We start from the raw sequence: 12,103 nt of genomic DNA, 5'->3' as shown, positions 1-12,103 counted from the left end.
ACACACACGGGCGTGCGCGCGCACACACACACACGCACACACACACTCTTGCTGAAGAAGTGTCCATAGTCTCTTTGTTTATTTTTGTAAACTGAACATGTTTTAGTTCAGTTTAAGAACTCTAAGGCCAATGCAGTAATATTAATAAAGGCCTTTTAATATGGTAAATAGAGTCAGGGAGAAGAGGAGTAAAGAGAACTTTCTGCTTGCAGGAAGCTCCACTTTTTCTTCCTTCAAGACCTCACTCATTCCTGTTAAAAAATTCTTATTTATGTATATTTGGGGGGTGGGTGGGGGTAGAACCATTCAAGTGTCAAAACAAAGCTTTATTCCACAGTCAGCATTTCCACGTGCAGTAGCAAGCCCAAAGAGACTTAGTGTTTCAAAAATGGCTTTAGAATATACCAAAAAACTCAAATACAAGGACATCACTATTTTTGTAATCCAGAGGCAAATATCTGAGCTGAGTGCAGCAATTCCCCCAAATGCAGATACCTCAAAGAGAAGACCTACAGCGCCCACTCATCCCCAAGTATTCCTACCTTTTTGTTGGCGTGGGTGCTCCGGAGGACGCATGGGTAACCATGGCATCGTTCATGTTAGCGAGAGGCCGAGAAGGGCTGAAATAGACAATGTTTGTTGGATGTTAGGCTCCAGGAAGACAGAATAAGGGGAAAGTGCTTACTAGTGGTTACTGAAATGCAGTGCTTTTTTTGTAAAAGAAAAAGGTGCCGGAACTCACACGTGTCATACAACCCGCCTTGCCTACCCTACAAGGTTCCATCCAAAAAAGGTGCCGGAACTCCGTTCTGAGCATTCTATGGCAAAAAAAGCCCTGCTGAAATGGCTTCTTTACCTAATCTGCTGCAAAAGCAAGAACCGCTGATACAGGAACCCTGCCTGGTTGTTGCCACGCTTTTTCATCAGTTTCATCAGGACCATTTCCAGACAAAGAAAGGCATTCATCTCACAGGCATTATAGAACTTGCGATAAATGACATTGAACTCATGGGGGAAGGTGAAATATAAACAATTTAAAGTACCCAAAACACCTCACCTTTGCACCTCAGATGCAGGCAAAATAGAAAACTTACCTGAGAAGGCTCTACTTCCTTATGGGATTTTCCAGGCCCTAGTAGGTATCATAAGGAACTTCTGCTTTCATAAATCAAGGCCACAAAAGTATGGAAGGAATTCACCCTGGCTCAGAATAGTTATGCAATTGCAAAAATGTTCATGACCAAAAAAAAACCCCAACCCCAACAACACTACCACCACCACAACCCTAGGTTTCCTTACAAGTAAAATCACAGTTTTGCATGCTCACTTCTATCTTTTTTGACATACCAAGTTCTGGGGAAAAATGAGTCCTTTAGACTTTCTAATATTATCACAAGAGTAATTGACAGATGCACCACTCTCTTTTTCAGTAAAGATCTTGGAACGTGTCTGAAGTCAATTATGTGGGGTTTGAAAGAGTCTTCCAATTATAGAACCAAAGAATGTGTTTTTTTCAGCAGGTCAACGATTAATCTCTTTTCCCTCCACATTGCAACCAGGAATGCAAGGAATGCATGAAGAAGTGAAATTCAAGCGTTAGGTTGCTCTTTTAAAAAGTAATTATATTAAAGGCTCATGTCAAATTGCTTGTACCCAAAATTAGAGGTCAGATTTAGAAGCCTCAGTTGCCTCTAAGACTAGCATTCCTTCCAGAAGTCCAAGATGTAAAATACAGTATTATTGTCTCTTCAGCAATCTCAAATCGTCTATCAATCTACAATCAGTTCAACCACTTATAAACTATATACTATCTACTTTCACTATAATGGATTTTGATTAAGAAACAAGAACAATGTCATTGTAAATGTATGCATTAGAAATTAATGAGGAAAGATTTTCTGTCTTATGGAAATGTACTTTGTTTTCTGCTAGAATTAAGAATTCCAAAATGAATTAAAAAACAACAGAAATTTGTTGCAAAATCATCAGAACTTACACATAAATATTTCCTGCTGATTAGATAGAATTATAGACTTGGAAGGGGCATTTAGGCAACTGAGTTCAACCCTCTGCTCACCACAGGTATAGAAATTGGAATATCCCTGATAGGTAGTTCAGCCTTTTCTTGAAGATATCTTGCAAAGAGAAGTCCGCTACTTTAATAATTGTTTACTTTTATTCTTAATATTTTCCATTAACATTTCATTAGAATCTGCTTAGTGTAAATTAAAGCCTGAAATAAGGGAAGGCAAAGGCTAACAAGTTGAATAGATCCTGCCATAAATCAAAATATTTGTACAATTACTTGAAACAATAAAATAATTAAAAATATAGTCTGCATGCTTCTAACAAAAATGTGCATGAGAAAATAATCTATCCTTTAGATCACGTGTCTTCTAGCTGCTTTATGAGTTATTCTGCTACATAATTAAGGACTTTTCATGTAGAAAGTTTGGTTTCCTGTAGGCATGAAAGAACAATAGTGAAAAATAGCCAATACTGCTTTCTTTGTTTCCTTCAAATGCTAATTTATGTTGCTCTTTTTATCTTAAGCATCTGATTTATAATATTCTACAGTGAATTATCACCAAGCCATTCCAGATTCATACATCCCCATGACTTTCAGACTTTTGATCCCTGCTAACTCTTGATAAGAAGGGAAATAAATTTAAAAATGAACATCTGGCAAAAAGAAAGGGATTTCATTGCCAGCACATACTACACAATTAGCCTTCTACTCTTATTGTCTCACTACGCTTTTCCTTTATTTAATTCAGTTGATTAATGATTTGATTCCTTTTACCCATTCTGTTGTAAAAGTTTGGCGAATCACTGCTTTCTAACAATTAAGAACAATGGTATTTGCACAATCAGCATCTAGTTACAGCACTATTCAGTATCATTTAGAAGGGCAAATGAATTTATCTTTTAAAGACCAAAGGTCAGCAACACAAGCAATCTTCTGGAAGTCTCCTGTTAACCCACCTGTGGTGAGTCTCCATTTAATAGCAATAAGAGCCCCATTCAGAAACCCCAAGCAGATAAGGCAGAATTGCCATCCTACAAGATTTTAATTCTAACTCATAAACACCAGCCTAGTACAAAAGCTGACATTGCCTAAGAAAGCAAACAAAGCAGTCTGGAAACATGTAGGTTATTATAAACCAAACCATTCATAAACTTGCTTTTGCTCTTGCATAGATAAGTTCACACATTTCTAAATATAGAATGCTCTCTCTCTATAGGAATACACACACAAACAGCCTACTTCCTAGAACTGAGATTGATTGGCTCAAGGTCAGTCAGCTGGCTTTGTGCCTACAGCAAGAACTCAGAGTCTCCTAGATTCTAGCCTGGTGGACTACTACACCAAACTGGCTCTGAATGGGCATAAAGAAGAGTCCAAAAACGTCATCTTCACCCAACCTCATGCATTCTGAGGTGTTCAGCAGAGCCCCATTCAAATTGCCTGTCACCAAGATCATTTAGGTCACTAAGTTGGAAAGTTCTGCATCTATTAAATTAGCTTCTGCTGGCAGTTAATCAGGCCCATTTTTGTGGGCCTTCAGAAAAACTGATTGATGATTTTATAGGCTTCTTCTTGAATTACAGTTTGGATGCTATTATTCATGATTGTTGACCTTACTGGTTGTTCTACTGCTTGATGTACTATTTTTTTATATTAAGTTTGCCACCTCAGGAGGATTCCATCCTAAAAATACATTTACATGTGTAGACTTGCAGGAAAAGGTTGAAATAGTTTTGTTTAAAAGATAATGCAAGAGTCAAAGATATTCCATTTCTTATTAAAGAAGCTTGAAAAGAAAAGTGCTAATATATGAAGGCTATGTACACAAAATGAAATGTTTGAGGCTATGTTGCCTTCTAGCTTTTTTAAAGCAACAGAAATTGAATTTTTCCTTCAACTCAAGCTATTTTCATTAACAATGTCGGAATGAAAGTGAAAAGATGACCCAAACACTGAAAGTTAATGGTTTGTTGATTACATGTGAACTGGAATGGACTCTGTAATGCAGTCTGCAGAAAGTCCTAAGAGCTTTCCAGAACAAGTAGAAGAAAAGTCACTTTGTACTATATCTGGCATCAGAAGATTTAGGTTGGAATATAGGGGTATTGTTTTTACACAATCATTCTCTGTGTAAAAATCACAATCTTAAAATACACATGAGATCACCAGAAGTTGAGTTCAACTTGAAGAAAGTTTTATACAGCCAAAGTTGCTGAAAAAGAAATCCACTCCTACTTCCAAATTTCAGGGGGTTTTTTTACTCAACTTTTGGATACAGCGCTTTAACTTATCTCAGAATTTAATGAAAATAACCACCACCTTCCCAAACTGAAAGCACTTTTCATTTTACACAATTTGTATGACTCTTCATGAAACTGAGACTTACATATGGGCTATCAATGGCCCACTTATCTTAAGCCAAGCCAGAGCAGGCCCTGGCTTTCCTTTATGCCTCTAGCAAGTGACACGAGGATAACAAGGCTTTGTGTTTGCAACTGCCGTGGTCTCAATATTTTTTGTGCCTTCAAGTCAAGTTAAACCCTACTGTCAATTAGTTATGCACTATCAATTATTCATGACAAGTCCATGCAGTTTTCTTGGCAAGATTTTTAGGAGTAGTTTGAAACTGCTTTCTTCCTAGGGCTGAGAGAGAGAAAATGACTGGCCGAAGGTCACCCAGCTGGCTTTGTGCCTAAGGCAGGCACAGAACTTACTGCTTTCTGGTTTCTACCCCAGTTGCTTTAATCCAGGGGTGTCAAACTGCTGGCCTGCGGACCGGATGCGTCATGGGAAAACCGCGCCCACCCCATTGCTGGCAATGGGAAAAAAGTCATGATACATCACGACACGTCACGTGACGTGGCGAGTTTGAAACCCCTGCTTTAATCCACCAAACTCACTCTTCCTCTCATAACATTTGCTTTTGACATTGGTCAAGGTACAAATTATTCTGGGCCATGCAGTATTTCTTGAGGACCACTTGGAGGCTTCAGCTGGTGCAGAATGCAGCCGCGTGAGTTGTGATGGGGGTTTCCCAATACTCCCATGTAACACCTCTACTCCGCGAGCTGCATTGGCTTCCGGTTGCCCTCTGGGTGAGATTCAAGGTGCTGGTGATGACCTAAAGGTAAAGGTAAAAGTTCCCCTGCACATGCATGCTAGTCGTTTCCGACTCTAGGGGCCGGTGCTCATCTCCGTTTCAAAGCCGAAGAGCCAGCGCTTGTCCGAGGACGTCTCCGTGGTCATGTGGCCGGCATGACTAGACGCCAAAGGCACATGGAACGCTGTTACCTTCCCACCAGAGTGGTCCCTATTTTTCTACTTGCATTTTTTACGTGCTTTCGAACTGCTAGGTTGGCAGAAGCTGGGACGAGTAACAGGCACTCACTCTGTTACGCGGCACTCGGGATTCGACCCACCAAACTGCCGACCTTCTGATCGACAAGCTCAGCGTCCTAACCCACTGAGCCACCACGTCCCTTGGTGATGACCTATAAAGCCCTAAATGGCTTGGGTCCGGGATATTTGAGGGAACACCTGCTGCCGGCATCAAGTTCCCTTTGTCCTGTGCGCTCCCACAGGGAGGGCCTTCTCAAGGTGCCGCTGGTAAAAGACTGCCGGCGAGGGCCTTCTCTGTGGGTGCGCCTGCCCTTTGGAACCAGCTGCCCATGGAGCTTAGGACTGCCCCCGACCTTTGTTCATTTCGCCGGGATCTAAAGACCTGGCTCTTTGAGCTTTCCGGCCCAGGCTGAGAGTTTTTAATTGGGGTTTTTATATTTTTTTACTTCAGGGATCGAATTTAATTATTTTTAATTGTTTTTTAATTTTTGTATTGTATTGATGTTTTAAACACCTTGTAAACCGCCCTGAGTCCTACGGGAAAAGGGCGGTATATAAATCTAATAAAATCTAAATCTAAATCTAAATCTTACCAGCTGCAGAAAGCCCAGGGTTGGAGAACGCAAAAATGGTATTTTAGATATACAGAATATAAGGGAACTACAATAGAATCCTGAGGTATTACTGAGAATTAGGCATATGGAGCAACATCTAGATGGACAGAGATGCCCATTTCATAACAATTCTTACACAAAACCTCCTTTGGGGGTACTTGGGGAAGATGTAAAAAAAAAGTCAAGAAAGTAGGCTTCAGGGCATGATTAAAATCCTAACCTTTTAATGTATGTACAGCATATGGCAATAGCTTAGTGTCTATCTTCTGGAATCCTTCACATCAAAACTTTTTGTTATCACAGTTGGTGAATTAACCAGGAAAGAGAACTAAGCAATATAAAAAAGGAGAGATGTATGGGCTGAGAAAGTTACCCATTAAACAAGAAAATCTGACATTACTCTAACATGAGCTTATCAGAGTGATCTATGAACAGAGCAGTATTTTATTCACTGAAACAGACAGATAGCAGCTTTCTGCACTTAGACTAGCTTGATGGTCCTATCTGTCATTGGATAGCAGAACTAAAAGGTTTTAAAAGCCACACGTCAGTAATCCAACCAAACATATCAAACTCAATTCCACTGAAGAGGAGAGCATCCAGATTTCCAAGATTTCAACAAGATAATAAAGACATACACACACACAAATATATACATACACAGATACACACACACACACACACACACACACACTAAACGAACACTGGGATGGAATAAGAAAAACTAAAACAGTTTTTATTGCTAAAAGATCAAGTATACACACACACACACATATTGTTATATTACTACTTATATAATATTAGTAATAAAAATATTCACACAGGATTATAGTTACAGCTAACAAACAAGGTAACCCAATTAAGTTAGTTTATCCCAAAGACAAGGACTAAGTATGGATTAAAATTTTCATCAGCTTTACGAAATGTCCAAAAAGTAAAAAAAGGAGGGGTAGTGGTGTGGATAGGAGAAGGTAAACTATTGATGCATCCACTACAGAACAGATACAGGGGGAAAAACCAGAGATCACTAAATTGCCATTTGTATTTAATCATTTGAATTATTTTTCCTTAACTCATGTCAAGTGTTAATATCTACATTCATTTTTCTTCCAAGAATTAGTTTTGCCTTTTGCTGACTGGAAATATAAACAATTGACCTTGTATTTTGCTAATTGCTTTCCCACCTGCTCCAAGCCTGCTTAGGAGACTATGAACTGCTATTTCACAAAGACTTCATTCCTGAAACACTTCAAACCTGGCTCTAAAATTAGAGTAAATTAGATATGCAGGAAGTTACTGCTTTGTGCAGCTATTCCATTAAACCACTCTTGAGTGAATCCCCATGTCTCCAGCCATTGTTGTAATCTATGTATAGCTAGAGGGGAAGGAAGCCCCGGCAACTTTTACTACAGCTTCATCCTTCACATCCATCTCTATAACCATGAGCTACTAAGAATTACTGGAAAAGGTAAGAATTTATCAATAGCATTCAAAGATTATTTGCTTGGCTATTGAGGAAGTCTCTAAAAGTGCATGCAAAAACCTTCCTGCCTTAAAGCGGCACAACAAAAAAACAGAAGCAAGTAAATACAGCAAACCTTCTGTGCTCAACGCAAAAGCCTCTGCCTTCCTTTGCCGAAGAGGCATCCAAAGACACTCCTCCACTGTTGTCTCCAAGGAAACAGAACTGGCACGTGATGGAGGAACTTATACATGCAAAAGCCTGGCTTTCAGGGGAGAGCAGGTACCATCACAACAGTTCAGTGACAAAGTAATTCCCTCTTCATTGTCTAGCTAGCGTCCCTCTGCACAGTCAAGGTGAATGGAAAGGAAGAGAAGCCTTCAACAATAAACATGGGAACACACACACACACACACACACACACACACACACAGAGAGAGAGAGAGCGAGAGCCAGAGGCAGCTTCTACTTTAACTTTTCTTTTGATGGAATAATTCATTTCTGCAGTGCCCCTTTAAATAACCTAAAATGCTTTGTAGATAAACCCAATTTAAAAAAAAAGGCAGGGAAAGCTCCTTGTTAGTCTTTACTTCCACAGATTCTTAGGAAACCTACTGAGGAATATATAAACCATAGTTATTGTTCTATTGAATAATTACAGGTTTTCACTGAACCTTGTAACTGCCAGATTACCACAGAATTTAAGTCCCTCTCAGAAAACAAAACAACAAAGAGTTCTGACATCAGACCACACAAATCTCGGCCAGAAGTTCATCTACATCAGTTTAAAATTAAATTTCTTTGACAGCCCGGAATCTTTTTGAAAGCAAAATAGAGAAGGTAGAGGATGAAAATAAGGACAGAAATAAAAAAAGAAGTTACCTTACATTCAAGGGAGCTAATTTAAATTTGGGCTTCACAAATTATTAGCAGGCTAGTTCCAGAGAAGGTGCCAAAGTCAGCACAACATTAAGAACATAAGTAAGGTCGACAAAGTTTTAGCAGAAAATAAAACTGGCTGTCTCTTATTTATGTGTGCAGTCCAGTTCTTGTCTCTATGAAGAAGCCTAAGCCTAAAGTCTCAGTTCTATCCAAATATTTGTATTTTCACTTCAGTTGTAGTCTCGTGGATTTAAAGCTCCAGAGTGCAACCATTATTTATTCAGCCTATACAACTGCCATACACTTATTCTGTCTTTAAACATCATTGGGGACAAAGGACAGCACTATGCAAGGGGTTGCCTTCCCAAAAGTAAAAATGAGGTGAGAGTAGAACAAAAAACTGCCTTTGATTTAATTTATGGGTTGAGCAAATAAGGTTTAATATAATGTCAAACTGAAAAATTAAACATAATTTTTTGGAAGGACTATGAGGGTCACAGCCAAATGACTGAAATCAGCATGTGGCCCAGGGGTCACTTTTAGCCTCTCCTGCAAGATTATAGGGAGAATCTCAATTCAAGGAGAGATCACCTGTTTTTCATGCAGGCTGGCTTCATACCACACACCTGATTAGTTGGGTAGTTTTGTGATTTGGCATGACAACTCAATTATTGATTTAGCATATTGTGTTAATTGGGCCATTATATTATACTATACTATTGTTTGTGCGTAGTAATTGTGTTTCATTAACCAGTTTTGTTAATGCACATCTGTGTTTTATTAACCTAAGTTTAGAAGTTCAGTGTGTTATGCAAACGTTAGAATGTTGGTTGTTTAATTCCTGGGAGCAAAAACATTTCTCAGTTCAAAAACAGCCTTGGAGAGCTGCTGCCAAATAAGAGTAGACAGTGCTGGAATGGACTTGAAATAAGTAAATGTATATATTCAAGAAATTCAGACTGGAATTGTTACATAGCCACAGAATAATGATAATTCCACCAACCCAGCTGGCAGTTATCAGATGAAAATGAGGCCTTCTTCTCTAGCTCAGTTATACTGTTTTATAGCCATCTGAGATTTCAGCATGTTCTGGAAAGTGCTCACACATTAACTGGCATTTACAAGACCCATTAAGCTCCTGTATTGAAAATACGCTATCAACAGGATGGGAATGGGTCATCAGTACTTCATTAAGCTACACTAAGTATCTAAATATTTTAAAGGATTTAAAGATCTTTTCTGGCTTTCTTTCATTCTAGTTTATCAAAATAACACTGCATCAGAGATTCACTGAGATTCAGATTGATTATATCTTTCACCTATGAACCTATTATTCCACTTCATCCTTGGGAAACAAGGAATGATTTCAAAATTTTGCCTCCATCATAAAATTGCCATTTAACAAAAGATATGGTATCATATACATTTTAAGGCTTTACCCAATGTGAACAGAAAGAAGGAATCTTGTGACAATTTAGGGTTAGCATGACCTAAACTAAGATTAAGTTAATGAGTGTTCATCAGTAAAATGCAGAAATCACATCATTAGAACATTACCCTCAGATGTGGCTGCTTGTTTTATTAGTTTCATTTAACAAATTACACGATCAGTTTGCTAAAGGTACTGATATACAACAGACCAATTCAGAGATAATACTGAAAGTTGGTTTGGCATTCGTTGTTGTTAGTTGCGAAGTCGTGTCCAACCCATCGCGACCCCATGGACAATGTTCCTCCAGGCCTTCCTGTCCTCTACCATCTTCTGGAGTCCATTTAGGCTCACACCTACTGCTTCAGTGACTCCATCCAGCCACCTCATTCTCTGTCGTCCCCTTCTTCTCTTGCCCTCAACCTTTCCCAGCATTAGGTTCTTCTCCAGTGAGTCCTTCCTTCTCATTAGGTGGCCAAAGCATTTGAGTTTCAACTTCAGGATCTGGCCTTCTAAAGAGCAGTCAGGGTTGATCTCCTGTAGGACTGACTGGTTTGATCGCCTTGCAGTCCAAGGGACTCGCAGGAGTCTTCTCCAGCACCATAATTCAAAGGCTTCAATTCTTTGGTGCTCAGACTTTCTTATGGTCCAACTTTCACAGCCATACATTGCAACTGGGAAGACCATAGCCTTGACTATATGCACTTTTGTTGGCAGGGTGATGTCTCTGCTTTTTAGTGGCCTTCAGTTACTACAAAATTCCTTTCTGGTCTTTATAGAAAACACATATGTCCATAAACAAAGACTGGGAACTCTTTTCATTTAAACTATGGCTGTGCAAACCACAGTTTTCTAGATTTGCACAAAATGGAAAAATATAAACAGGGAAAAGATTAGGTCCACTTCACTAGATTTTTTTGAAGCAAAGCTTAAATATTTGTTGAGGATGCTTTAAATTCAAATTTCTTCCATTGCTATGATCCTTTTTAATTAATTCCAAAACCAGGAGAAGTGCAGTCGTGTGTGAGAAATGAAAGAAGAAATAAGTCGGTTAACAGCCCAAGGCTTGAATTCATAAAATCAAAGAGTGGGTTAGCCTTATGCCTGGATGTTATCAGTATCATCCATCAAATCTAAAAAAGTTAGCAAGGGAGAAATCTAGTTTTTCATAGTACGTTCTTTCTCTAAGCCAAATACTTAAATCATACCACACAGATATGTACAGTAATGGGATGGAGCAAGGGAAATTCAGAGTCACCCTCTGAAAGAACTTGGAATCATAGGAAAAGATAGCCTGGAAAACAGCATAGCACAAGAAGAGATAGGCTTATAGACTTTTGTGAAGATAATTATTTTTATTGCTATCTACCGCTTCAAGAAACATAAACCAATTATTGAACTTCAAAGCAGCATGAAACAAAGCAATTAAAGTGTCAGATCCACACCTGAAGGGTCAAGACTTTCTTGTGTTCTACTTATAGTACAAGAATCTCCCCAGACTCCTTGCCTTCTCTTGCGAACAAACAGATAAGGTACCATGGAACCCAGGGGGTCAGTCCTAGGTCTCTTGCAGCTGCAGAACTACTCAAAGCTAACTCCCTGCTTGAATTCTCCTCCTCCTCCTCCTCCTCCTCCTCCTCCTCCTCCTCCTCGCCTGGCTGGGAATTTCCCAACAGAAAATGTCATCAGTTCTGTGTCAATCAATTTTGGAACAAGACTATGTAGACTACAAAACTGGAAAAAAAGAAATCTGTACCTAATAAGGCGGATTCAAGAAAATGTGCAAATTACTGATTCACTGCATGAAAACAAGTAAAGTTTTGCATAGGATCTTGAGAAGAATGATTGTGAAATCAAAATTAAAGGCCAAAACACAAGCATTTTGAGGTATTTATTTGTATTCTACCTTATTGTGTTTACAAATAACTCAAGGAAGTGAGCCTTCCTCCTCCTATTTTCTCCAGAATAACAACTCTGTGCTGAGAGAGAGAGAGAGAGAGAGTGACTGACCCAGCTGGCTTTCATACGTAGTTTTCATAGCTAAGGTAGGACTTGGACTCGGTCTCTCACAAATTATGAAAGTAACAACGGAATGTAATATCAATTAGCATGGTTAGGTAACTGTGAATATGGACCATTGCCTCTTAAGTATTCTCAACTCTTTCAAGGTAAAATGGGGAGAGGGGGGGGAAAGGAAATTCTGACCTCATCAAGTCATCAAGAGCTTTTAAACAGAGTGAAAAGCAAGATAGTGAAAACCTTCTTTGTGGCAGTTACAGTAAGAGAATTTCAAAAACTGTGTTCTGCAGATGCAGAGGTAAGAGAGTTATCCAGGGAGGAAATGTCTT

The 12,103-nt window shown here is 39.0% G+C and overlaps 1 protein-coding gene across 1 annotated transcript in view; it reads right to left on the bottom strand.

Moving 5' to 3' along the window:
• The window catches only part of DTNB (dystrobrevin beta), a 131,540-nt gene that overhangs the window by 65,859 nt on the left and 53,578 nt on the right, over positions 1 to 12,103 (bottom strand). Inside the window, exon 10 of the mRNA XM_081315041.1 lies at positions 543 to 620. Within this exon, the coding sequence (XP_081171167.1) occupies positions 543 to 620 (78 nt within the window). The remainder of the gene's footprint in view (positions 1 to 542; positions 621 to 12,103) is intronic.

Source organism: Vipera berus, assembly GCF_964194415.1.
Source record: "Vipera berus genome assembly, chromosome: 1".
Lineage (NCBI taxonomy): Eukaryota > Metazoa > Chordata > Lepidosauria > Squamata > Viperidae > Vipera > Vipera berus.
The sequence above is the reverse complement of the archived record's forward strand: the minus strand, read 5'-3'. Positions and strand labels throughout refer to the sequence as shown.